This window comes from Rhinolophus hipposideros (assembly GCF_964194185.1).
Source record: "Rhinolophus hipposideros genome assembly, chromosome: 11".
Taxonomy (NCBI): Eukaryota; Metazoa; Chordata; class Mammalia; order Chiroptera; family Rhinolophidae; genus Rhinolophus; species Rhinolophus hipposideros.
In genome coordinates, this window is record NC_138057.1 from 81,647,330 (window position 1) to 81,673,893 (window position 26,564).

General features: G+C 58.3%; 1 protein-coding gene across 9 annotated transcripts in view; it reads left to right on the forward strand.

Moving 5' to 3' along the window:
* COL5A1 (collagen type V alpha 1 chain) overlaps positions 1-26,564 on the forward strand; it is a 150,625-nt gene that overhangs the window by 58,800 nt on the left and 65,261 nt on the right. For 8 of the 9 annotated variants that reach the window (XR_013994427.1, XR_013994428.1, XM_081066278.1 and 5 more), the window contains exons 5-20: positions 3,280-3,411; positions 4,565-4,702; positions 5,234-5,473; positions 6,341-6,508; positions 6,724-6,780; positions 11,193-11,234; positions 11,468-11,530; positions 16,071-16,145; positions 17,014-17,106; positions 18,363-18,419; positions 19,319-19,372; positions 19,742-19,795; positions 22,198-22,251; positions 23,662-23,715; positions 24,877-24,930; positions 26,070-26,114. Coding sequence is in view for 7 of the 9 variants with exons in the window: in XM_081066278.1 (XP_080922404.1) it covers positions 3,280-3,411; positions 4,565-4,702; positions 5,234-5,473; positions 6,341-6,508; positions 6,724-6,780; positions 11,193-11,234; positions 11,468-11,530; positions 16,071-16,145; positions 17,014-17,106; positions 18,363-18,419; positions 19,319-19,372; positions 19,742-19,795; positions 22,198-22,251; positions 23,662-23,715; positions 24,877-24,930; positions 26,070-26,114 (1,380 nt within the window). In the remaining 2 variants the exon portion in view is untranslated. The remainder of the gene's footprint in view (positions 1-3,279; positions 3,412-4,564; positions 4,703-5,233; positions 5,474-6,340; positions 6,509-6,723; positions 6,781-11,192; positions 11,235-11,467; positions 11,531-16,070; positions 16,146-17,013; positions 17,107-18,362; positions 18,420-19,318; positions 19,373-19,741; positions 19,796-22,197; positions 22,252-23,661; positions 23,716-24,876; positions 24,931-26,069; positions 26,115-26,564) is intronic. The other variant, XM_081066277.1, reaches the window with a different exon arrangement.

Consider the following 26,564-nt stretch of genomic DNA (forward strand, 5'->3'; position numbering starts at 1 on the left):
CAGGTGCACACATGCACTCACGTACACACCAAGCACCCTCAGATCCTACAAATGGGCTGTGGGTACGTTAGGCTGCCTCTGGGGGAAGGGGCAACAGGTTTTTCCAAGGTCAAGGCCCGGCTACTAGAGGGTTCCTGGGCGTCAGGCGGCTCCCCCACCCAGAGCTGAGAAGTCCTAGGGTGTCCTCAGTGCCTCCAGAAGGGTCAGGGCCCTGCACACCAGCAACTCTGACCTAAGACCAGCCTCCTAGAGCTGGTGTCCGGCTCCCAAAAGGCCAGGGGCTCACTGTGTGTGGTCCTTATAGTCACAGGTGAGCGTCGTGACCCAGCCCTGGGCTCCAGCCTTCAGCCCTGTCCCCCCAAACACAGACACACCTAAGCCTGGCGCTGTCCTGCTGACTTGTGCCCAGGCCCCCGGCATCTCCCACCGCTGTGAGCGGCTCCACCAGGAGAGGGGGCTCACTTCACAGGAGGCATCATGGAGACGCTCTCAAGACAACCATAAAGCTGTGATCGTTGGTTTTATAGCAGAAAGGCAGCATGTAGCAGAGAGGGCCAGCGAGGCTGTGCTGTCTCTAGGCCATTGGTGGTGGTTGCTGGAAGCCCTGGGCTGAGAGGAGAAAGAGCACAGTGGGGACGCGATCTCTGCAAAGGACGCACAGGAATTCGGCGTCCCCAGCCTGAAAAGTCTAAGTGCAGGGAGCTTGAACAATGAAAGTTCTGGCTTTACAGTGTTGCTCAGATTTCTCTGCCTGGTCTGCACGAGCACGGAGGAGGGCAGGGGAGGCGAGGTTTCCTGTGGCAGATTGGGGGCACCCAGGCTCCCGGAGGATGCGTCCTGCCTGAGGTCGCCAGGCTGGTGGACAGCTGGGCTGGACAGTCTTGTACGTGCCCCCTTGCTCCAGAGAGAAATTAGTTGGCTCTGACTGACATTTTAGAAGGTGTTTCTGAGGTCTCCCTGGGGACGTCAGGAGGGACGTTCTCCAGGGGGCGGCCTTTGGCTCCAAGAGGAAGGTGGGAGTTTGGGGGAAGACTATACGGGCCCTCGTCAGCCTTGACTGCACTTTTGAATGTCCAGAGCTCCATGGATCGCCAACACCTGTGCCTCAGTTCCCCCTTCTCCACAGGGGGGTGGGTGGCCAGACCCCTGACCCTGGAGAGACGCACCCACAGAGCAAACAGGTGTGTTTGTTAAATCCCACTGAAGGATTTGGTGGGAAAAGTGATTTTGAACAAATGCAGGTGTTGGCAGTGGAGGGAGGCCCTGTGCCAGGGCAGCAGCACCACGCTCACAGTGCCGTGCGGCCAGCCCCCCGCTGACCACGTGTTCAGTGAGCTGCCACTGGGGAAGTAGGCCCTGGGGCAGGCAGGGGACCAGGGTGGCCGAGGGCCAGGTCAGCGCGAATGGGGGCTTGGATCTGAGGAGAGCGGGGGAAGCATGTCCCCCTGCGCCTGTTCACAGATATACATGCCGTGGACTCGGCCCTGCCTGGCGCCCTGGGACACCAGGACAGAGGGGTGGGAGCGTCCAGGCCCTTCCCCAGGAAGCTGCCATACAGTGTGCTGGCTGCTCGGCCCAGGGGCGCACCAAGTACCAATGCTCAGGGCCCCCCCGAAGCCCCCAAGTAGCCTCTTTCTTGCAGTAACTGCATTTGGAGAATATACATTCAGATGTCAAGCTGCCCATGAAAGGAGAAAATATTTTATTTGAATTGGATGAAATTTGAACTAGAAGTCCTGTTGCTTAATAAAACCGTGTGGTTTTGATCCACTGTTCCTGTCATATGGTTCTCTTCTGCTGGAGAGTTTCAAATGTGGGCCAGGAGCCTCTGACATCCAGGGGGAGGAGAGGGCGCTGAAGGAGAAAAGGGGGGAGGGAAGGAGGAGAGGGAAGTGGGATGAGGGGAGGAGAGGGAGAGAACAGGAGGCAGAAGAAGCCAGAGCTCGGGCAGCTCTACCAGCCACTGCAGACAGAGCACGACACTTGGAGAGTGAAACCTCGGGCAGGCGAGGTGCTGGTGTGGGGGCGGGAGGTGGGACGGCTGAGGTGTGCTGTGAAGCCCCATCGCTGTGGTGGGGGCCTGGGCTGGGGCAGCAGCAGGCAGCTCACTCGGCTTCCCCTTTCTTCAAAGGGAGGAGGCCCGTGGCAGGATGGCAGAGGGGCTGGGCGGGCCGCGCTCCAGTGACACTGACAGAAGGAGGTCCGTCTGTGTGGGCTGCCAGAGGCAGAGCCGCGTGTGGGGGCTGGCCTCAGAAGGAGGAACTCTTCCTGAGCATCTGCGTGGAGACGGGTCTGCCTGAGGGGTTCTGAGCTCCTCGCTCATCCTTCAGGGGTTTCAAACCTGAGCTTGGGGGGCATGTATTTAGAACCGTGCCTCAGGGATCAGGTGGGTGGGCCTATTCTGGACTCCAGGATGGCGCCCAGCCGAGCCCTGAAGGCCATCCGGGGACCCACACTTAGTGACTCTGGGCGACACGTCAGGTGATGGCAGGCCACGTCTGGTCCCTTCCTGTGTCTCTCTGCCTCCCTGCCACAGAGAAGGGGTTCACACACCTTCGCCAAATGACAGGCAGGGAGGGCATGGCTTCCTTGTTTGGGCCTGTGGTTCTGATGTGCAGGATGGGTCAAGGTCATGGTACCGTGTTCTCTTGCCTGCACGCCTGGCTCTGCCCTTCAGGACTGGAGCATGCCGTTTGCTGGACCACAGCAGAGCAGGGCATAGGAGCAGGAGCTGCCCCAGGCCTCTGGCCAGACGCATGGGGGCATCAGTGAAAGCCTGGTGCATACACAGACTGGTGTGCGTGTGTTCTTGTCCGTGGAGCACAAGGGAAGTCCAACGTGTCGGAGAGTGGGCAGCGCTGGACAGTGGTTCTGTCTGGGCCGTGACTGTATCCTGTGTGATGCAGTGGCCAGCACTTAGTAGGTGCTCAGTAATTGCCCTTGTATGGATGGATGGATGGATGGGTGGATGGATGGATGGATGGATAGGAAGGAAGATGGATGGATTATGGATGGACGGATGGACAGATGGATGGGTGGGTGGGAAGGAGAGAGGGAGGGCAGGAAGAGGGGAGATGGATGGATTATGAAAGGAAGGATGGATGGATGATGGGTGAGGTGGGTGGGTGGGCCAGCCTGGCTTGAGTGGGTTTTGGAGGCAGCAGCTCTGGCGAGGAAAGCCGGCTGCGGACATGCTCCTTTCAGGCCTCAGGCTGAGCCCCTGTGTCCCCACATGAGTCCTTGTGTGCCATTTGTTCAAGGGCTTTCGTCCTTTCCCAGGGTGACATTCAGCAGCTGCTCTTCATCTCAGACCACCGCGCAGCGTACGATCAGTGCGAGCACTACAGTCCTGACTGTGACACTGCCGTCCCCGACACCCCCCAATCTCAGGACCCCAACCCAGATGAATATGTGAGTCGGCTCTGGCTGGGTTCGTGGCGGGGGCGCTGGGTCAGGCAGGTAGGGTGGGGGTGGAGGGACGCAGAAGCCAGGGGGCCCCCGTTTTAAATAAACCCACCAGGAGAGAATGTGGAGCGAGTCCCATAGGACGTTTAAGAACCCTTCCTTTGGGTTCAAACAAGTTTCTAGGTGACAAAGGTGAGGTGTGTCTCTTACCCTCTGGCTTATGACCCGGACAGGGTGTCTGTGAGTGGAGATGCCACAGGTGCCCTCATGGGCTAAGTCCCCTGGGATGCTGTCTGGAGCTGGCCCAGGAGAAGGGAGCTGAGGACCGTTCGTTGCAGAAGCATGGGTCCTCTGGCCCCCAGGGTGGCAGCGACTCTGAAGAGCAGCCTTGGCCCGAGTGTTTCAGGAACTTGTCCTTCGCCTCGTCCCCGTCCCTGTGACCTGCTGTAGCCTGTGGGTCAGCCTTTCTCACTCACCTGCCCTCACACCCCAGCAGTGCTTGCGTTAATTTTTTCTGTGATTCCTTTTCACGCTTCCCGTGAGAACCCTCTACCACCGCTGCTCAGATTTGACCCTCTTCTGAGTGTTCGGTGCTGCTCTGTAGCTCCCCTCCCAGCCGGAGAAGGACCGGGGGCCCTCACGAACCTGTGGGTCCCCTGGCCCAGCCCGTCTGAACAAGCTCAGAACAGCCTGGACTGTGCTCCTGGCTGAGTCCCTGCAGCCGAGGCTGCCTGGCCGGCCCCTCCCAGGTCCTGGTGTGGAAACAGTCCTGAGGACGAGGGCTGCCCCTTCTCTGTCAGGTCCCTCCCATGTGCTTTGCGGGATCCTGAGTGACAGTGGCATTGCCAGCAGAGCCACGGTCTGGTTGTCCATCCCTCGGGTTCTAAAGGGTCAGAACGTCTGGACCTCTTAGGGCTCAAGTTTCTTTGAATGGGACCTGGGGTCTCCCGTCCCCTCTCTTGGGCTTGTCATGGGCCTGGCTCAGCTTCCCAAGGACCTGGAGGGGAAGAAGCCCTTTCCGGGCTCCTTGCGGATTCGTGCCCGGAGCTGGGCATGGCTGCCTGGTGTCCCTGCCCCCGGCTGAGCCCAGAGTGGGACAAGAAAGCAGGCTGGTCTCCTGGTAGGGCCCCTCCGTCCTCACGTGCCCGATTGCTTCCAGTACCCGGAAGGAGAGGGGGAAGGCGAGACCTATTACTACGAGTACCCCTACTACGAGGACACAGATGACACCGGCAAGGAGCCCGCGCCCACCAAGGAGCCGGTGGAAGCTGCTAGAGAGACCACGGAGGTGGCCGAGGTCTGGCGGGTGGGCTGCTGGGCTCTGGAGGCCATGGAGTGGGGGGCTGGGGGGACAGGAAGAAGCTGTGGCGGGTGTGAGTGTGGGGGCCGCTAGTTAAGGCCTGGAGACTGGCGGGGGCGGGTGGACGCTCGGTGGGAAAAGAGTGACAGGGTGACTGATGGCATGTGCTTCATTTGTGCTTATGGGGAGTGTTGGGCAGAGGGCTGCCCATGGTGGTGTGTGACATCAGGGGGCAGAGATGTGAAGGGGCACAGTCCCCTCCCCACAGGGTGGCCAGGAGACTGGCCCAGGCTGCTGTAACAGTCTGGAATGTTCTCCTTTTTGAAAAAAATTTTGAGATACAGGTCACCCTTTTCAAGTGTGTAATTCAGGGGTTTTAGTCCATTCAGAGCAACTCCTGGGCTGGGCTGCCCCCTCCCTGAGGGACCGAGATGACCCTGCACCCGCAGTTCCCTGGGCTCTTGCTTGGCTGAGAGGCCCGCTCCGCCGGCCACCTCCCCAGCCCTCCCTCTCTCTGCCTGGTCTCAGGAGCTGACCCCGCCCCCCACGATAGCCCCTCTGCCGCCCGGCACTGGTGAGGGGGCCGGGAAGGAGGAGGACGCCGGCATAGGAGACTATGACTATGTGCCCAGCGAGGACTACTACACGCCGTCCCCGTACGAGGACCTCAGCTACATCGAGGGCCTGGAGGACCCCGACCAGCTCCCCGACCCCGGCGCAGGGCCCGGGGTGCCCACCAGCACAGCTGGGACCTCCAACGCCTCCAACGTAATTGCTTTCCTTCTGCGTGGCCTCTGTCGGGTGAGGGGCGGGAGCCCCAGGTGGCACCTGCTCCCTGGAGAGGCCAAGCAAAGTGGGTGGAGTGAGGCCCGCCGTCCGGGTCTCTCGGGGTTCGGAGGAGATGGATGACAAGCGCATGCTTACGGACAGTGTGCCTGTCTGTGGTCCGGGAGGGGTCAGGCTGGACAGGTAACGAGCTGGTCTTGTGGACAAGCAAACGAGACGCTAGGCGGGTAATTCTGGGCACGTCCTGGGCTTTCCTGTCAGGCAGACTTGGCCTCAACTCTGCGCCAGTGACCTTGGAAAGTGACGTCCCCTCTCTCCACCTCAGTGTTTTCATTTACAACATGGCCCTACTGTGCCCATCTCCTGGGGTTGTTGCCAAGTCTTCAACTTAATTCAGCACAGTGCACGGTCCAGAGCAGAAGCTTAAATCAGCCATTGTGCGATAATGCATTCTTGGCAGCCACAGAGTGGACACACTGCGTTCCGATGTGTCCAAAGCCCTGTCGTTGGGCGTGGAATTAGGGGCATGTTACCCCAAGACTGAGGCCCTGGGGTGGAGCCCTGATGGCACCAACTTCCCCAGGCACACGGCCCATCCTGGCACAGCCCTCGTTAGCCATGGTGCCTTAGGGGAACGGATGGCAGTTTCCACATGGTGAGAGGGAAAAGATGTGTAAAGAGGCCACCAGGAGCCCCAAGAGCTCTCCCAACAAGTTAGATGCCAGGCTTCTGGGAGGCCCCTGTCCCTGGAGTCCTACGGCTGTGGGGCCTGGAGTCATGAAGGGAGGGGCATCTCTGTCCAGTTGCCTGGCATCCTCTGGGTGACCCCTGCTGCCCTCTCCCCCTCAGCCAGCTCTGCCCCCGGGGGAAGGGAAGGATGACCTGGAGGGGGAGTTCACTGAAGAAACCGTGAAGAACCTGGATGAGAACTACTACGACCCTTACTACGACCCCACCGTCTCCCCGTCGGAGATCGGGCCGGGCATGCCAGCAAACCAGGACACCATCTTTGAAGGGGTGAGGGGCTGGGAAGGTGTGTGGGGGTGGGCTCCTCACTGGGGCACCGCATGGCAGCCTTGCTCACTTCGGTCTCCTGGGCCTAGGTGTGTGCGTGTTGGGGGTGGGGGAGCTGCCCTGCTTTCTCAGCGTTATTACAGCTTTGCTGTCGTCTCAGCCTTTCCTGCCTTTCTCTCCCACTCATGCTCTCTCCGTCTTTGTTTTATAAATCCTAGATTGATGGACCACGGGGCGAGAAAGGTCAAAAGGGCGAACCTGCCATCATTGAACCAGTAAGAACATTTTCTTATCCTCTTTATGAAACGGGCGGGGGTGGGGGGGTCACTGCTTAGGCGCTGTGGCCAGACCTGTGGGACTCCTGCACCCCTAGGCCCTGGGCCACTGTGAGGAGCCCCGTGAACTCCACATTCTGCTTGTTGCTTAGACTCAGGCGGGGGAATGTTCTGGACCTTGGCTTAGGTGGTGGCTGCTTGGGTTTTGAATTGGTCAGACCAATGGTACACTTCAGACCAGTGCATGTCACTGTGTGTCAATTGATAAAAAGAGACTCAATTCTGAGAGGGAGGTGGAGCCCCTCTGGAGGGTTGGAAAGGATCGGGGACCTGGGCTGTGCCAGGTGCTGTTGTTTACCACGGACTCTGTCCCCCACGGCTGGTGGTACAACCGTGTGGTGTGGACTAAGTTCGCTGGAACTGATGAAACATGCTTATGAAACCACGTCAGGGGAATTTAATCACACGGAGCCGCACTGACTCCCGCTGAATAAAACTCAGCTATGCTGGGTAACGGGGTCATGCGTAAGTTAGGCAAAAATGACTCTCAGTCGTGTCTTCATGTGTGGAGCCGTAAGGAAGGGGCCTGAGAGCTGCCCCGGGCCTGGGCCCTAACCCCTCACCCCACTCGCTATGCCAGGTGGGCGGGGCCCCTGCCCACACGCGGTGGGCATGGTGGTGTGGGCCAGGAAGAGCAGTCCACGCATCATGTCATCCAAGCGCTGAAGGGGGGGCTGGGGTCCTGAAGCACGGCCAGTCACGGGGCTGGGGCTGGGCTGGGGCTTGTGCTGCCAGGACCGGGTTCCTGATGGCTGAGCTCAGGACACGACGCTGGGGCCCCAGTGCCCTTCTGGATGGAGAATCATGGTGACCTCCATTCTCCTGGGGTTCTGGGAAGGTTCTTTTGGAACGTTGATGGATGGCACGTGTCAAGCTCTTATCTCGCCAGAGAGACCTGAAGCCCTGGGGCCAGGGCATGTAGACATGTTCCCAGCGCAGGGTGGAACTCCCAGTGGGCAGCGACGCAACAGTTCTCCTGGCTTGGCTCCTTTCCCGGCCCCCAAAGTATCTGAGGAGGCAAAGGGGGTCTTGTGTGGCCCAGGGATGGGACCTGTCACTCCCACTGGGCTGTGGTCACTGAGCACACATCCTTTTCTCAGACTGGGACATCTCCTTTCTGGTGCTTTCTGCAGGTCCACGGAAACAGGGTTTATCTGGATGGGGGTGTGCTGAGGTGCCTAGGGGGGCCCAAGGCCCGGTGGCTCCTTGCTCAGCCATGTGGGAAGTCCCGGCACCATGCAGACGGTCCATGGGGGTAGGAACTGCAGCCCAGCCTGGGAGGCCATCCCGGAAAAACGGGCTGTGGGAACCACCCCAGAGTCAGTTCCCCGTGGTCCAAGCTGTGCTTATCTCATTGGGGTGTAGGGACTGACAGTGACATTTCCCCAGATGGTTTTGGTCCCCAGGTGGACTTGCTGTTGACTTGGGGTGCCTTTTGTGGTGTCTCCACTGCTTCAGTGAAAGGGGTGTCTTGCCCGGGAAGAAAGTAGGAGCCCAGGGCAGGTAGGTACTTAGGTTGTAGAGTCCCGGTTTGGTCCCCTGGCTGTGTGGCGGGGGTGGGAGGGCTCGGCTGGCACCTCTGCCTGGGTAAGTCTCCTGTTTGCTCCTGTCCCCAGACGGGAGCACTGCAAGAACTGTGCTTTCCAGCTCTGGAGTGGGGTGGGCAGCTCCTGGTGTTCGGCTCCAGGCTCCGCTGGTGGGGGTCAGAGGAGAGGGCGAGGAGACAGGGGCAGTCCAACACAAAACGTGCGTCTACAGAAAACCCATTTCAGCCTCGCTGGGGGAAACCAGCCATCTGGACGCTGTTAGGGAAGGGTCCCCGCCTCGGGCCCTGGCATCGCTCCCACCCAGCCCCCATCCCATTCGGAGTGTCCGCGGGCCCTTGGCTAGTATCCCTGGAGGAATCATGTAAACAGTTGGAGTTTCTCAACCTGGAGTGTCGCCAGATGTCCTCAAAGTCTCAGCTCTCATAAACAGATGGCCGAGTCCTGGGAGACGCTGACGTGGTCTCACCTCTGACTGCGCAGACATCCGTCCCCATGGAGGTTGGGGTGCCTGTTTCCTCTCCCCTCACCTGCCCCAGGGACCTCCCTCTGGGAGATGTGACTCACTGTCGATGGAGCTCTTGGAAGCAGCTCCTTCTCTCCGTTCATCCAAAGGGACATGGCCGGCTGTTTCCCACTCACATCCGGCACCTTCTGTAATTTGTCAGCAGCATCCGAGGCTCCTTAAAAGGACAGGACTCCACTTGGCCGAGAACATCCAGGATAATGAGCATTGTGGGGGCTCCTGGCTGTTGCAGGACCTTGGACCAGGGAGCCCTGGACTCCGTGCTTTATATCTCCTGGTGAATGTCTGTCAGAGGCGCACAAATCACCATCTCTGCCTTCTCTGTGGTTTAAAAAACTTTTTTTTTTCGTCCGTGCTATTTAGCACGTGGATAGACCTCCATTAAGAGGTTTGGGTTTGGCAGTGACTGAAACCTTTCCTGGTAGTTATTCTCCCAGCTGAGCTTTGGGACCGATGTCTGCACCCTGGTGAGGTGTAGATGGGGCTAGCACCCTGCAGCAAGGCCACCGTCTCTGTTGTCATCAAGGCCACCGTCTCTGTTGTCATAGACGCACGCTTTGGTGGTGGCCACAGGGGCGCGTCTGGGCGATGGCTTTGCCTGGGAGAGTTCAGGCATCGCTCTGCTGAGCTCGTTCGTCCAGCCGTTTCCAGCGTCCCTCCGGAGCGACGCACAGTGATCCGGGGGGCCCTCCCGTGAGAGCCTCTCCTGGCATCGCCACAGCGTCCAGAACAGCAGTTGGCATGTCTGGGCAGACAGCTGCAGCCCTGGGCCCACAACAGCCAATGGTTTCTCTCTTAACCCCAGCTCAGTTTCTGAGCCTTCCCAGCTGCCTTTGTCAGAGAAGGAAACAGGAAAGCTGGGTTTACAAAGCTGTTTGGACAAGCTTTCTGTGTGCATCTCGCGTGCAAATGTTTCTCCGAGTGCACATCTGTGCAAACACAGCGTCCACCCGCACAGCAACTAGGGAGCTGTGATGGGAGGGGCAGGGGCTTGGAGGGGCTCTGCGGCCCCCTGACCACAAGCCCCCGCCAGCTGGGGCCTGGCGCCGGGGCTGACCCATGTGCCTCTGCTGGCCACGTCCTCCTTCTCCTAGGAAGAAATTCCAGGTCTCACAAGAGGCTCATTCACTTTAGAAGACAACTCCAGGATATGGTGACATTGATCATCCCTAGAGAGAAGCGTTCGTGTTCCTTTGGTCGGGGACATGGGGACAGCACGCCTGCCCCAGGGCCTGTACATCCAGCCCTCTCACCCTGTCCCAGAGGTCACAAGAATTAGGGAGAATTAGGACATCACTGCATGCTTACAGCCACTGGCCCGGCGTGCGGCCAAAGCCTGCCCAGCAGAGCGGACAGAACCTCCCTGTTCCCAGGCCCCTCAGATAAACCCATCCCTGCCGCCTCCTCAGCATGCAGGGTGCAGGAGATCTGTTCCCTCTCTGCGAGGTTGTGCATTGGCTCAGAGCCCCCTGAAGTGGGCATGAAACGGGAGGGAGGGCGGCTGACCCTGGCATTGACCGGACGGGTAGAGAGGAGTCCTGCCCTGGGAAAGGGGCTGGAAGTGGAGGCCCAAGAGTGGGGAGCCCTCCCCACGGTCCAGGGAGCTCCATCCAGCGGAGGGCTGAAGCCCACTGTCCCTTCTGCCCATTCCCCCCTCTCTGGAGCCCAGATAACAGAGAGGACAGAAGGCCTTGTCCCCATTGGGGGTAAAGACAGTGGGGCAGAGGCAGGATGGACCTCAGCCCAGCGGGGTGAGCAGCTGGAGGAGGGCAGCCGAGTGTCAGCAGTGCCCACCTACTTGCTTTGGGCTGCTGTTGGGTGATGGGGGGTGTTTCCCACCTGGAGGGAAGTTGGGCCTGATGGTTGTCCTGGCTGAGGGCTGGGGTCCAACCCTCCCTCAGGCAGCTGTTGCCCAGGACCCCCCTGGGTGCTCCCCCTCGGGGGTAAGAGAGTCCCTGAGGGGGCCCAGTCAGTCTGGGTCCCCCGCTCTACTCTTGCCATTGTGAGGCTCTTCTCTGGGGGAAGCCTGTGGGTTCAGTGTCCTGGGCTTGTTGTAGGTCCTGGAAATGGTCAGAGGACAGTCACCGTGCCCCCCTCCACAGCCCCGTTATAGAGACTGCTGCTCAAGACCCCTGCCAGGAGGGTGGGTGCTGACTGGAGGCCATACCCCATCCGCGGTCCTCTTGTCTGGGGTCCATCCTCACCAGAAGGTCTGCAGGGGCCCCGGGCCCACCCTAGGGTCTTGGGACCCTGGCCTCAGACACTGTCCCCGTCTCTTCTAGGGTATGCTCTTGGAGGGGCCACCGGGCCCTGAAGGCCCCGCGGTGAGTGTCCCTTTTTATTTTCCCATGACGTGTGGGAGGTGCTCGGGGGCGGGGGGTCAGTGACACCCTGTAAAGCTCCTGGATGGGAAATGGGGCGCTCGCCACATGGTGCAGACACCGTGGGGCCCCGCACCACACTGGTCCCACCTGCACCGTCACCTAGACAAGCGGGAACCAGGTGTTGCCTGTGGCTGCATCTTGGAACTCTGCCCTGATTTTATTTTCAATTCTAGGGTCTCCCAGGACCTCCGGGAACGATGGGTCCCACTGGCCAAGTGGGTGACCCTGGAGAAAGGGTAAGCGCTGACTGAGCTCCCTGGGATCCCACACTCTGAGGGCTCATCCGTGTGTCCCCTGCTCTGTGAGGGGCATTGTCCTCACACGTGCAGACCACAGCCACACGTCAACTTCCTTCTCCTAATTGCCCCGGCTCCCTTAATGCGTCCAGCGTCTTCTGATATTTAGGGGGGTCGACCCGCGCCCTGCCCTGAGTAAGGTGACACCTGCAAGAGTAGGACCCAGTGGGGCCAGCCTGTAGTCCCACGGAGGCTGCTGGTGGTCAGCTCACAGTGGGACCCTGCAGCTGCAGCCCTCCATTGGTATGACAGTGACAACAGCGGCCGCTGTGACCAGAGCTCCAGTGCTGTCCAGGCTTCATGCAGAATCTGCATGGATCCTTCCTCAGCCCATAGATTTCTTTGGCTTTGATCCTTCTCACTCTACCTTCCTTGTTTGAAATCAAGCAACAGACACGGGGGAGCTTGCTCGGGGCAAAGGGTTGCTCCCGGGGTCACCCTGGTCGGCGGGACTGGTGGCTGCAGGAGACATGAGGGCTGAGCCTAAGACACCGCAATTTCGTTCTGACACCTAGTGGGGATCTGCAGTACTGCAGCCTTGTGGGTTCTTGTCTGGCTTGGCTCTTTTTCTTTCGTTTTTCCCGATGGTCTAATGAATATCGATGTGAGAAAAATCAGATGAAGAGCCAGTAATTGGCTAAGCTGTAGACGAGAGAGCCTGGGAGGGTGTGTGTCCTAATGGACATTTATCCCCAGGGCCTGGCATACTGCCCAGAGTGGACTATGAACCTTAGGGTTTGGGGTGGACGATGGCTGGTTCTGGTCATGTGGAAGGGTGGCTGGAGTCTTCCTGTCCTGCGTGCTGGGTGACCTCTGAGAGTCTAGCTCGAATGGAGCCTCAAACGGGATGCTCTGCCACTTTGTTTATGGCCGATGGCTTTGGGGGCCCAGAGTAAGAGGCTCTTGCTCCGTGGCAGGGGACTCGGCTGGCCTCCGGGACACTTGTCCTTCCAACTCGTCCCTGCCTCTGCTCCCCCCACTGCCACAGTTGAAATTCCAGACAAGCAAGTGGAGGCCACTGCTTTCCCCCACCCCAGGGCAAGCACGACTTGAGTTCTGCGGCGCACTCCAAAGGTCTGCCTGAGAGGGGGTGGTGGCCACGCCCCCCCACTGAGCATCACACGTGGACCCATGAGGGTGGCCGAGTCTACATGTCAATGAGGGCCACATGGCGTAGCAGACGTTTCCTCGTAGACGTGCGATAGGACTCCGCGCTCACACAGTGCGCCTGGATCCCGTGTGGCTCCAGGTGTCCGTCCATCTGTCTGTCTGTCCACCCAGCACAGCGCTGGGCACTGGCCTGGCACCGAGGACCTAACTGCTCATAACCACCGGGACACTGACCCACTCGGTCCCTGCATTTGGGCAGAACCCTGCTGGTGCCTCGTGAACTGCAGCCCGACCCGGCTGTTTCATCTGTGCGGGTCTGTTCTCTCTGTGCTTCCGAGTGCTCAGGCCTTCCTGGCAGAGGAGAGCACTCGCTTACACACATGTGCATGCAGCCCACACAGATAGACACACATGGACACGTGTGCACGTGCACGCACACGTCCGAGGCCATTCCACCGTGGTCGCCCAGGCTAAGCCCCAGCAGCCTGGTCTCGACTGGCCGTTTCCAGTCAGTCGCCCTCAGTGAGCACCTTGTTCCCTGAGGCCACGACAGGAATGGCTCCAAGCTGTGGGTGCCCTTTCAGAAGATACCCTCCGCTCCCATGGGAAAGGTGGGTCTTCTCCCAGTAGTTCTGGAATCAGGAGCTGTTTATTGAACAGACGATGCCTTTGAATTATAAACACTGGTATGTAAAAGAAAACCAGGCATGGTTCATGGAGAGAGAGGGAAAGAGAGAATATCTGGGGATATTTCTGGAGCAAAGAAACAGTTGGCAGAAATCACAAGTCAGGTTCTGGGGTCCATTTGTGCCGTCAGAGCCAATTGTGTGCCCTGTTGGGGTTTGTAGTTAGGAAGCGAGATGACCCATGAGCCACAAGCAAGCTCCACTTTGTCCTGTGGGCCTGTAAAGGCCGCACATGGCTCTTCCTGCGAGTCATTGTCTCACGCCCGAGGACAGACAGTACTTCTTATTCTACCTTGAACCCGGTGGCTGGAGCTGAGGAGGGGCCCCACAACCTCCCCACTTCAGCTTGCGGGAGCGTCCCTGGGTGTCTGACAGAGGCCGAGGGACAGAGAGCGAGCCCCATCATCGGTTTGTGTTCGGTGTCTGAAAAACGAGAAGACGGCTTTGATTAGCGCCGTCTTCCAGCTCAAGGAACAAAGTATGTGACAGACCTCGGTGTTTGGCAAGTGTTTGCTCACAGTTGCCAGGAGTAAGTCCAGGCTCAGGTTAGTAGCTATGCAGGGCTCACGTCGGATTTAAAAAGGTAGGAAGGGTTCCTGGGTGGCTCTTCTGCTCTGACCTCTCGTTCTTCCAGGGTCCCTGGGGATCCTTGTTCTCTACTTTCACATTCTTTGGGATCGTTCTGGTTGTAGCTGAGGAAGTATTTGTTCCAACGTGAGGGTAAAACTGTTTCTGCAGCCCTGAAACAGTGCTGCACACAGTGGCTTAGAAGGAGCAGGGAAGAAGAGCACGAAGATGAGGGTCTTTGCAGATGGAGACAGTGGACGAGGGGCTGCCTGCCCTGCACGTCCTGGCTTCCAGCGTCACATGGCACGTGGACAGGAGCACGCAGACCAGGCAGACCCCACGTAGACAGCGTCTCATCCATGGGATAGACGCACCCCAGGTTTAAACTGGGGGTTTGATTTGGGGTAGACCCCGAGGCAGGAAACACAGCTGTGAGCGGCTGTCGGCATTGCATTTCCAAGAGGAAACCTGCGTGGCAGAATGTGCTCTAGGTTTTTCTTTTTTTTTTTTTTTGGTTTTTCTTTTTTAAACAAGTTTTCTTTTTTATCTTCTGAGCATATTTTTCCAAGATGGCAGGCAAGGGAATTTAGCTGTATCCATTAGCAATTAAAAAACAGAAAGTGTACTCCTTTGACCCAGTGGTTCTGCTCCAGGGACTTACCTAAGAAAGAGGCCTGAATATTCATCGTGGCAGCAGGTGTCATCCTAAAAACTGGAAACGACCCAAATGTGCCTCGGTAGAGGACGGATGAGTCATCAGCCGTGGGACTAGAATGAGGCTACACTCAGAAGTGGGCTGAGACGCACAGCAAAGAGAAAGAACAAGTAGCAGAACAATATGGAGAAGATGACCTCAGAAAAACGGAAGGAAAGCGCGTCCCAGGCGCCGAGCCCCATGAACGGACAAATGTGTTCTGTGCCATGTGTCTGGTGTGTGCTTCCAGCTTCCTCTTTGCTCGCACAGACCTCAGCTCTGGTTACTTCCAGGGGAAGGAGAGGGACATTCACTTTCCACCTCAAATAAACCTGTTACACAGCTTTTCACAAGGACAGAGGTTGCTTCTGCAATACAAAATAACCACCGAATCAAAACAAGCGTTAGTCCAGGTGCAGACGCTTCCAGGGTCTTCTGGGCCGGAATGAGGACTGCATCTCATTTCCTCACCGGGACCATCGCGCTCTGCTGTTGGTAGCACCCTTGCTCCAGCGTAGCTGGGACCAACCCCTGCGGGTTCCGCTGGAGTGTGGCCAGCAGGAGTCTTGCTTCACCAGGGGACGTAGTTAAACTTCCATCTGTATGCAAAGGCAACTTCATCTGCCTCAAGCTTTTGGGAGTCTGCCTGAATTAGTGAAAAAGCTGAGTGATAGAAAAAGGTTCTGCAAATGAACTCTTATAGGAAAGTTTTACATCTGTAGAGTCCTGAGCTGGCCAAAACCACCCTGGAGACTGGAGGGATGTCTGTCAGGGACCTGCAGTAGAGACCAGGTTACCTGCACCTGTGGCGGCCACGGCGCCATCTGTGTGCAGGTGGCTTTTTTAAGTTGCTTGAGAGGAGTTCTCGTTCCTATGGATGGCCCTCCTGTTTACTCCAGTCCCCCGCGTGTATCCGGGCAAGTGGACGCTTCAACCCGTCTTCCATCTGATCACCCGCGTGGCGTTGTGGGTGAGGCCCGGTGAGGAGCCCTCGCCAACAGCACAGGAATTGGGCCTCTGAGCAGCCAGTGCCAGCTTCCTCAGCTGCCTGCCTGTGTGGTGTGGAGACGCAGACGGGCTGACATAGACTGGTGGACGCCCAGCACGCCACCCCCACCCACCTCCCGCAGTGTCACCTCATCCCCTCTGGATTGTGGCTCCCTGCCTTTCCTTCTCTGAATTCCTCTGCCCAGACCTCCCTCCTCATCCCTCCCCACCAGGAGCCTTTCCTCATCCTTATCTCATAGCGATGCCCCCTTCTCTGGGCTTGGGTTCTGGAATATTCCGTGCCACAGAGTCTTACACTGGTCTGTGCTTGTCCAGTGTACTTCCAGCAGCGCCATGGCTCCCGACCCCCTACCGTCACCCTGGCCCAGCTCTGTCCTGTACTCTGACCCAGCTCTCCTGGCCCCTCTGTCTACAGGGTCCCCCTGGACGCCCAGGTCTTCCCGGGGCCGACGGGCTGCCTGGCCCCCCTGGAACCATGCTCATGCTGCCTGTGAGTATCCTGAGTATTTGTTGTCCTGGGTGGCTCAGGGCACATATGCAATGGGGAGTGGTGTCCGGAGTTTTGTTTCTGAGGGGCGCAGTCTCCTGGCCACAGACTTGCCCCAGCCTGGGCCAACCATGTCATAGAGGTAGGCTCCTCTGAGGGTGCCCCACCTTCACAGACGAGGGGACACCAGTGGCCAAAGTCTCCACCTCTGCCGGTGTCCAGGGCCCACCCAAGAGGGAATGGACTTGGCCTCTGAAGGAAAGCTGTGTGGCCTCTGCCTTCGTTGTCAGACACCCACTATCACCACTCAGACCCCCAAGCAGGCATGCTGCCAGCTGGTTGCTCCTTGAGCCTGACCTGCTATGACATTGTGGGTGAAGGTCCTGGGGCCATCTCCTTCCTGGGAGTCCAGGCCCGGAGAGAGAGTATGTGGCTGGTGTGGACAGCAGTCTTCTGACTGTCAGTTTTCCTGTGAGCCCATGCTGCCTGCCTGTCTGATGACGGGGGCTGGGCGCAGCTCAGGGTCACCTGGCATGGAACCAGGACTATCCTGGCCGGGCCTCCTTAGCAAGGTGTTTCAATGGACCCTTGGCTTTTCCTTGCAAGAAATGGGGTCTCCGGGTGAGATGCCACGGATGTCAGAAAGGGCTTCCCAGACCTGGCGGGGGGCTCTCCTGGATCCCCCAGGGCTGAAATTGGCAGGTGGGGCTTGGACAGCTCTGTGCTGGCAGAGTAGGGGGGCATGCATGGGGAGGGGTCTGGGGCTAGAAGCTGTCCAACCAACCCTCTAAGGCTATGCTGTCTCCCAAGAGGTCCACTGGGGGCACCCACATCAGTGCACCCATGGTGACCCCCCATCTTATACCTGCAGTTCCGGTTTGGAGGGGGTGGCGATGCCAGCTCCAAAGGCCCCATGGTCTCAGCCCAGGAGTCCCAAGCTCAAGCCATTCTGCAGCAGGCCCGGGTGAGTGATGGCCGGGTCCCAGGGGGTGGGGCTGGGGAGGGAGGACCGAGCTCAGCCATTCTGCAGCAGGCCCCTGTGAGCTGTCTCTGCTGAGGCTGGGCTGAGCCAGACTCCTCTGGGGGAGAGCCCCTGTGGGCCCTAGAGCTCCTCGCTCAGCCTCTGCCTCTTACTGCTCTGCTCTGCACATTAGCTGATGGGTGGGCTGAGTTTCTAATTGATGAGGCCCACTGTTGATTGCTTGTGATGAGTGCAGACGCCACCGTGGGGTGGGGTGGGTGAGCCCCAGCAGAGCGCCCCTAGTGGCCATCGCCAGGAGCTGCCGAGTAAGCCCTTTTTTGGCCATTTCCGTGGTTCCCAGCCCGCTGCCTAGACACCAGTGATCAGAATGCGTGAGTAAGCGCAGGACTGCTCGGCACCGGGTCGTTCTGATGGAGCAAACTGCCCGAGTGATGCAATCAGTGCGTAGGAAACCCCATCCCTGCGCCTGGATTCATCGACTGGGCCTGCCCGCTGGCCTTTTAATCTGAGTGCATGCTAATAGGAGCCAGATGGGGGGTGGGCTTACAAGTAGGTTTTATTTTGCAAAAAATCTTCTAAAATGGAAATGGCATTGTGCGTGGGGATGCGATGGCACATGGGAGCAGGAAAGGTTCTTTAAGAGGGCAGGCTGACTGCTGCGGCAGATGCGGCCGCCCTCTGGATGGGGCCGGTGGGACAGGGTCAGGGTGTAGGCGGGCGAGGGGACCCTGGCAGCAGGTGTCTGGGCCAGGTCCACAGTGGCTGGGCTCTAACAGCTGCTGCTTCTGGAACTGATTTAATTCCCCTTCAGAAGGGCTCCCCAGTCACTGGGGGGCGCTAGAAGTGCCTCTCAGAATAAAATGGTACTCAGCATGAGCGCACGTGTAAAATATGTAGACCAGCCCAGCCCAGCCAAGCTCACTCTGAGGGGGAAGGGCTGGGAAGCAAGGAAGGAGGTCAGCAACATGCTCTGAGCAGCCCCGGGAACGGAGCACCCCTCCCCAAAGTGGGGAGTGGGCACCCACCTGGGTTCCACCTCCATCACCTCTGTTGCATTAGTGGTTGGTGCTGAGAGCCCTAGAGAAGCAGAGAAGTGGGTTCTGGGGCTCCCTCTGACCTCCTTCTCCAGAGGCTCCTGTCCTTGGCTTCTCACGTCGGCCCCTTGCCTTCTGCCAGCATCTCACCTGTCAGGACCAGTACACTAGCCACTTCTTAGCCTGTCCGATTTTCTCTTGCAGTTGGCGTTGAGGGGGCCAGCGGGCCCAATGGGTCTTACTGGGAGACCCGGCCCTGTGGTAAGTCATCGGCAGGGAGGGAGCATAGGGGTGCGTGGTGAGGGGTGGGCCATCCCTCCCCACCCCTGCCCTTTAGTCTCCCAGCTCCTTGTGGAGAGGACTCACTTTAAGTGGTCATCAGCATTCATTCTAGCACTGGACCTGGGGTGGGGGGCGTGCCCTGGCCAGGGGGAGGGCCTGCGGTGGCCTGGAGGCTGGGGAGCCCCCATACTTGTACTGGCTGTGAGTTTTGATCCAGACCCCAGGGCTCTGAGCCTCATCGTTTCAGGGCGTCATCGTTCTTTGCAGTCATGTTTCCAAAGTCAAGATGGCATCAGTGTGGGGCACACTCAGGGTGCCAGCCCCCCCCCCGCCTTGCCCCTGCTGCACAAGCTGAGTGCAATGTGTGCCAGGCACAGAGCCTGCACATGGCATCTCCACGGCCTGGGGGTAGAGCCCTTGTAGTTTGCAAGGAGACGGAGGATTTAAATGCATGGTGCCCACACTGCCGTTCCCTAGAAGGGTTGGACTTGGCCACTGGTCCCGGGTCTGTGTGGCTCAGAGCTGTTCTCCATCTGGACATCTTGCCTTGCAACAGGCCTGGAGGATGTCCACATGTAGCCCCAGGCCTGGGGCAGTGACTCGTCATGGTCACATGCATCCCAGAGAGAGACCACCTTCGCCAGAGCTTGTGGCCCTTGTACCCTCCCCTGTCCAGAATTTTGCTCAGAGTGAGGAAGAGATCCAGCCAATGAACGGTTACTGCCTTTCCCTCTGGTTCTGTCCAAGGTGGCAGGCTGGCCCTCAGAGGGAGGCCTGCCCACCCGGCAATCCCGAGTGGTTTCCGTGGCCCCCACCGTGGCCACCCCGGCAGCCTTTACCTGCTGCCAAGCATTCCTTAACCAGACGTGTCTCCCTAGGGCCCTCCTGGGAGCGGAGGTTTGAAGGGCGAGCCGGGAGACATGGGTCCTCAGGTACGTAAGCACCTCGCTTTGGCTCTTTGAAGGGGCGTCTCCCCTGTGCATTGGAGGCCATGACGGGGCGGGGAGGGGTGTTGGCACCTTAAATGCTGCATTTCTTCAAAGAACTTAGTGGGAATTGTCGCTTAATGCAGAGCTCGACACGGAACAGAAATAACTGATATTTGCAGTGGGAGTGAGCTGGTGGGTTTCTGTCCCCGCCCTCACTCAGGGCAGCGGGTTCTGTGCTCTAACCTGGGGCTGCCCACATGGCAGCTGGCAGGGCGAGCCACAGGCCAGGTGACAACATGGGGACAAGGCTTTGCCTTTGCCTCTGAGAAACATGGATATGCAACTGACCCTTTGCCCTCTGATTCTGGACAGGGCCCCCGAGGTGTGCAGGGCCCGCCCGGCCCCACAGGAAAGCCTGGGAGAAGGGTGAGTGTTTTCCGGTGCAGTGACAGTCGCTGGGGCACTGATGGGGCGGGAGTCTGCAGTGGGTTTGTACCCCAGTGTCCACCCTGCAGTCCAGGCTCAGCTGCGGGAAGCCCAGTTGCCACCTCCCTTCAAAGGGCGCGTCTGCCTCCAAGGCTGAGGTCCTGTTCCACCAGGCGGTGTCTCCTGGGACTCACCTGCCTCTGCCACCCTGGCCTCTGTCCTGAGCATGCTAATTTAGCTTAACAAACATTTTTTATTAAAGCAATTTCCCAGGCCCTTTGGGAGCAAGCGTTGAGAAGACCACATTTCAGCAGGGCTTGTTACTCCACAAATGGCCTGGGTTTGGGGTAAACGGCCATCTTGCAGCTCACCTGTCATCCTAGCCACCTGGATTCTCTGTTTGGAATGGAAATAAATGAATGGAACTAGTTTGTTTCCACAGGACCACGGTGACTGAAAGAGGGCATGCTTTTATAAATTAAGTTAATGAACAGCTTCCTGACCAGCTCAGGGATCCTAATTAACCCACATCATGCTCTAACAAGTGGATCTTTTCAACCAATGAATGTTTCTAGGGTGTGAAAAAAAATTGTTTTCTTGTGTTGTATTTTAGTACGAACCTCTTTAAAGAATGTTGTCCACTTAAGCCGCCAGTTCCTGCTTTGGTTTCAGAGTGTATAGGGCAAGGATGAGAACTTTCTGAGTGATTACAGGTCCTCCTGTTAGGGAGCTAAGTGTGACGGAGGAAGCTACAGCCAAGCACCGCGCTGTCACGTGGGTCCATTGCGGACGTAGGTCCCGGGGTCTGTGGGGGGTCTGCTGAGGCCTGGACCATATGATTCTGGAGCCACCGAGGCTGGAGTTTGGTGACTCTTGGTAGACAATTCGGTTTATCTTAGATCTGATTCTGAAAAGGGTTTGATTTCATTACATTTTTCTGTGGATCTCTGTTAGCACTTACCAAGTTTCACTAGAAATCATTTCTCAGTCAAGGTAAAACTGGAAAGGAACAAGAGCTGAGGGGTGGTTCACAAAGTGACTAGTTGCAGAGTTAACTGGCACTGGGGCTGTGAACACACATGAGCTGGAAGGAGTGACCTTTGTCCGAAAGATCCGCTGGGGAAGAGGAGCTGGCGGGGGAAGGGCTGGGCCGGTGGCGGGCTCTGCAGTGCTCTCTGTCCCCCGTCCTTTGTGGGGCAGCCCGCAAGGAGCCACTGAGTGACGGAAGCCTCGGCGCACTTGCCAGAGCTGTTGAGCTGTGACATCGTGGGAACTTTTCTGACGAATTTCCCTTGACTTCTGAAAGTGTTTGGAAATTTGAAGAGAGTCTCCCCATTGTTGTCCCCCGGCCTCGTGTCTGTATTTCGCCCGGGGCTGTCACTTGGGCGCCTTCTCTGAGACGGCTTTTCATTCTTGGCAGCTCTCACAACCTTTAACGCAGGGGAGCACAGACCGTCACTTACGGCCCATCCAGATTCTTTGCTGCTTTTTCCTCTGCTGTTGCCCATACTGCCTTTGTTGTACTTTGAGACCCAAAGTGGCCACTCTCCAGATGTTCTCCCCGCTTGTCATGAGTCACTGCGTGATGGCCTCGTTTGATCAGGTGCACAGGGGACCTGGAGCAGGGACAAGCTGTTGATGTGGGCCAGCCCTTTATGCTCAGCTGGCTGACGTTCCTTCTTAGCGTGTGGCCATCCGGCCGAGTCCCTGCGCCTGTCTGCATGATCTCGAGCCTGGTGGGGCTCTCCCGGGGGCTTGTGGGGCCTTTAGAGGGGACACCAATAGGCCTGAGCCCTGCCCTGCAGCCACAGCCAGTCAGGAGGGGACCACGGGCTTGTCTTAGACAGCTTCCTTAGCTGGAAGTAATGGCCGTGGGAGTGGCCCCGTGGAGGGAGGGTCTTGCTTACAGCCCAGACCTTGCCTGTGTTTAGCTGTGTGGCCCCAGCGAGACAAGCCTCCCTTTCAGACCTCAGTTTCCCCTTTAGTCCATTGGACTGACACCAGGTGCTTGCTGTCTGTAACCCTGTGACTGTGGGTCTTTAGTTTGACTTCCGAATGGTGGAAAGGAAACGTGTGGTGGATTGATGTCAAGGGTGTGCTCTCTCCCGAGTTGACAGTCGGTCGACAGTCCTGCAGACGGACATGGCTTCTTAGTCACTCCTCCAGCAAGGTCTCACCTGCCACCTCAGGCCATCATATCCAAACACAGGGGCAAGTGGCATTACCCTCTTCTGGTGGTTCAGGATGGCAGGGCCCGGAAGGACCAGAACCATGCGTGAGCGCCCAGCAGTCCCCCGACTCCATCCTGGCCACGCGGGCCTGGAGCTCTCTCTCCCTGGTTTTGTAGGAAGCCACCCTCAGAGGTCTCGTTTGTGGTGATGTTTTGCCCTCGTCTGTTCCAGGGGCGGGCTGGCAGTGACGGAGCAAGAGGGATGCCTGGACAGACTGGCCCCAAGGTAGGCTGCCGCTCACGGCCTCCTGGTGTCCTGGTACCAGGGCACAATCATCGCTGTCACCATGGTGATGATGAGACCTCGTGAAAGGTTATAATGACAGATGTGATTGTGATAACAAGTCGTGAGTCGTGACGCGTCCATCCGAGGGGAGGACCGTGCGGGTGAGGGTGCTTCTGTTTGGGTCACTCTGGTATGTTGACATAAAGACGGGGTGGCGGGCACGTATGATAGTTGGCAGTAGTTTAGGTGGCAGATTTGTTCCTTTCAAGTGAGTGGTGAGCATGACGGGTTGGAACTGCAGCTATGGAAACCTGCGCATGTACAGATGACAAGGCCACGTACACGGGGACTGACCCATAAGGGGAAGGGTGGCCTTGAAGTGCTCAGGCTCACAAGTCCACGGGCCAGGAAGTCACCTTGTCCAGATCTGGGCTCCGTGGCGTTGGGGGTAAGAAGAGACGTTGCATGTGGGTGAGCACAGGACCTCACGAGTGTCATGAACAAAAGCTGCAGTGGGTACAGCAGCCGGAGCCCACGGAAACCACACTCCCTCCCGGCGGCCGTGGTTCCGCCATGTGGCCAGCCCTCTGCCCCTGACTTGGGTGTGAAGCCCTCCCCACCCTTAATTCTTGGTGCTCCCTCCCTCCTCTGTTCCTAGAAGGGTTTGTCCAAGGCCATGCAAGATGCCAGAGGAAATGAAGAGTCCCCAGTGAGAGGCCCACAGTGGGGACAGCAGCTGTTATCTGGGAGGGGCAATGGAGACTGAGTCACTAAAACGGCCGGGTGTCCACTCCACCTGTTCACCTAATAACTGGCGTGGATGGACTCTCAGGTGCCCCCAGGTGTCCTGACCTCGTGACAGGCTCTGGTCTTCAGTGACCTGGGGGAAGAAAGTCTTACTGCGCCTCTCTCAATAAATCGTGGTCTCCTTTCAACACTAAAGTATTGAAAGCCTGAGTGAGCCTTCCCTTCATCTCACCTACGAGGTTTACAACATCTGGGGGCCAGGCTCTGTTCCTGGGCTCCAGGAGGCAGCCTGGGAAGCAGGAGGGCTGGCCCAGGAGCTGGGCTGCCGGTCCACCCGGATGAGTCTGAGAGCCACCTGTGTGGGCAGCGCTCTGGGCGCTGAGGGCATAGAGACGAGCATGACAGGCAGGCAGAAGCACACACACTCCAGCTTCTCAGCAGTTACCCAAAACACGGCCGGTCTGTGCCTTTGGGGGTGTCTGGGGGAGAAGAGGCCCGGCATATGGACCCAAGGCAGTAGAGAGTGTGGTGACAGGCGGGCCGGTGGCCACCACTCGCAGGGGCCTGGGGCCGAGGTACAGAGATGCTGCCGGAATCAGGACCCAAGGAAGGGCGGCCGTCACTGCAGGGTGGTCTCTGAGCAGCCCTCTGTCCTCCCCACAGGGTGACCGTGGCTTCGACGGCCTGGCTGGGCTGCCGGGAGAGAAGGGCCACAGGGTAAGTGTTTCCTGCCTGAGAGTTCCCGGCACAAAGGCCTGATGGGTTTTGTGCAGCAGAGTCTCTCAAGAGACCTTTCCAGGCAGCCGGCCACAGATTGCTTGTGTGGGGGTTAGGTCTCCTCAATTCCAATGTGGCCACTAAAGGAACTGCATGGGGATAGGGAATGGAAATGAACACAATGTGATGACTGTTGATGGAAAGTCGGCCCAAAGAAATCAGATTTCTTATCTGCTGCTTATTATGGAAGAGCCAATGGGGTCCACTCACTGGGAGGGGCTCTCGTTTAGAAACCCACTTTCTGGTACACGGGCCTTTCTCAGCTTCAGGAAGTCCAAGTGGCCGCCGTTTCGGGAGTGGCTGGGGGCCCTTTGCATCATGAGAGTGGTGATTCTGGGGGTGGGGACAGGCCATCGCTGCTCCTATTGGAGAGGGTGGGGCACCCTGCACCCGGTGGCTTGCCCTGGCTTTCTCGGCTGGTTTGAGTGTCTCCCCTCGGCATTTTCTACATTTTCTTTGAAGTAGACAGTGTTTCATTTATATTTGGGCACCTTGTGGAGACACATGCACACTCACGTGCATTTGTCGGCTTTGGCAGTAAGGTTTACCTGTCACGGTCCCTAACACACTGAGAAATGGCTGCTGTGGTTTGGCCCAAGCTGCTTCGTGTCCACATGCTCCAACAAGCAGTCAGGGGTCAGGGCTAGTCCTTCTGACTGACGAGCACATATTGAGCAGCAGCTGCGTCCGTGGCCCAAAGCTGTGGGGACGAGAGGCGACCAGCGCTGACCCTCACCCTGGACCCTCACAGTCCAGGGTGGTGGCCCTTCCTGGAGGCAGTACGGGGCTGGGGAAGAGGTGGCGGGGTGTAGCTCAGACCTTGCCCTGGTGTCCTGGGGGCTGCACGCCTGTGGCCCTGCTGGTGCCTGGTCCAGTACAGCTGCCCCAGGACGCCAGTTTCCTGGATGAATGTCTGCAGCCAGTGTGAGCCTCTCACACCGGCGTGCAGGGCCTCCAGATGGATCTCCTGATTCCAGGAAAGGCTGCAGATGGTTTGCGATTTTTAGTCTCAGAATTAGAGACAGGTGAAATGGGGAACTGGGGACAAGCAGGTGTGACCTGCTCCGGGGTGGTTAACTCTGACCCTGGTTGACTTCCTAGGGTGACCCTGGTCCTTCTGGCCCGCCGGGACCTCCGGGAGACGACGGAGAAAGGGTACGTATCTGGTGTATCTCAGCTGTACCCACTTGTCCATTTCCTCAGTGACTTTGGCAGGAAAACTGCACTGGAAATGCCGGTGTCCGTGAGACTGGCATGCGGACAGTGCAAGAGGCTGAGGGGACCGTGAATGGGCAGAGGAAGGGGTAGGCAGACAGGTCACCCAGAACTTCTGAGATAAAAGCAAGTCGCAAATGTCTCCATTGACTTGATGCTTCCCGCTGACATGCCACACCCAGGAGTGGCTTTCACCCGTCGGAGGCCTCAGAAGGAGCACCTCTCGCTCCAGGAGACAGGTGCCCAGGTGGCACTGGGAGGACAGGTGTCTGGAGAGCTTATGGCACCTGAGTGAGGGTCAGAGGAGGCAGCGAGGGGCAGAGCTCGGGGGTTGGGGAGAGGAGTAGAATGGAGAGTCTAGAATGTGCCTGTGTGGCCCTGGAGGTGGGGAGAGAGTGGGCGTGTGGGTGGGCGTGTGGGGCAGAGGGGGGCGGGGCCAGCGCTGGGCTGCTCCCGAGGGGCTGTGCACCCGTTCCGGGGCTGTCAGGGGTGTCAGCCTGGGCTGCAGGCCCTGTGTTGTCCTTAGACTGAAGCAGAAGGGTCCTGTGGCAGAAGAGCACAACTGTGGGCTTTAGACCGGCCCCACACCCCTGTCACTCAAGCGATTTCTTTGGGGGTCTTTGAGGGAAGGCTTGGTTTCTGTCATTCACATTCCTGTCTGTCATCTGTCCGTCCGTCCGTCCGTCCATCCACCTACCTATCACCTAATCGTCTACCATCTGTGTATCTAGCTCTGTCTAGTTTCTGGCCCTCATTCTATCCTTCGTTGCTATCATAACCTATAAGTAACCAAATCCTTTGATCACATGATGTTTTCTGCCCAGTTTCCCGTCATTGGAGCGGTGGTCTGTGAACTCCTGAGCGGAGTCCCAGAGCGCCAGGACCTCCCCTCTTACCTGCAGCTTTCGGGAATGAGGACGTCCCAGGCTTTGGGGCAGGCACAGGGACTTGTAAACCTGGCCAAAGGCTGGGCAGCCCCAGGCCAGAGTGCTTGGCACAGCGGAGGGCAGCACTACCTGTCTGTCTGGCATCAGGCCTTAGAGCTTGGCCTTAAATGTCGCCTCTTTTCTCCCCTACAGGGTGACGATGGAGAAGTGGGGCCCAGAGGGCTGCCTGGGGAACCTGTAAGTCTGCTGCCCGGATGGGACTCTGTGTCCCCTTACTATGGTGACAGGCTGTCTGAGGAGGCTGCCTCGGGGCAGATCTGGGGATAGACTTGGAGTGTAGATTAGAGAATGGCTCTGCCTTCACCCAGGCACATCTGAGGATTTCCCTGGGAGGGAAAAGAAGGAGCACCGGGGAGGGTGGTGGGACAGTTCTGAGGCGTCGATCTGAGCTTGCCCACCCAGAGGAGGAAACTCAGGTCCCTGAGGGTTGTGGTGGGGCCTCCAGGGTCCATCGTGGTGGGTGTCCCAGGTCATCCTGGTGGGTGTCCACGGGCAGTTGCAGGGCCTGAATCAGCCAGAGTTTGCTACCCTTTTTGATGGCCACACTTTTAAAAAAGGAGCGTTCAGGCAGCATGTCCCTGCCCGGGCATCAGAAAGCTGTTCCCGAAGCTGATTTCTATTTAGGGC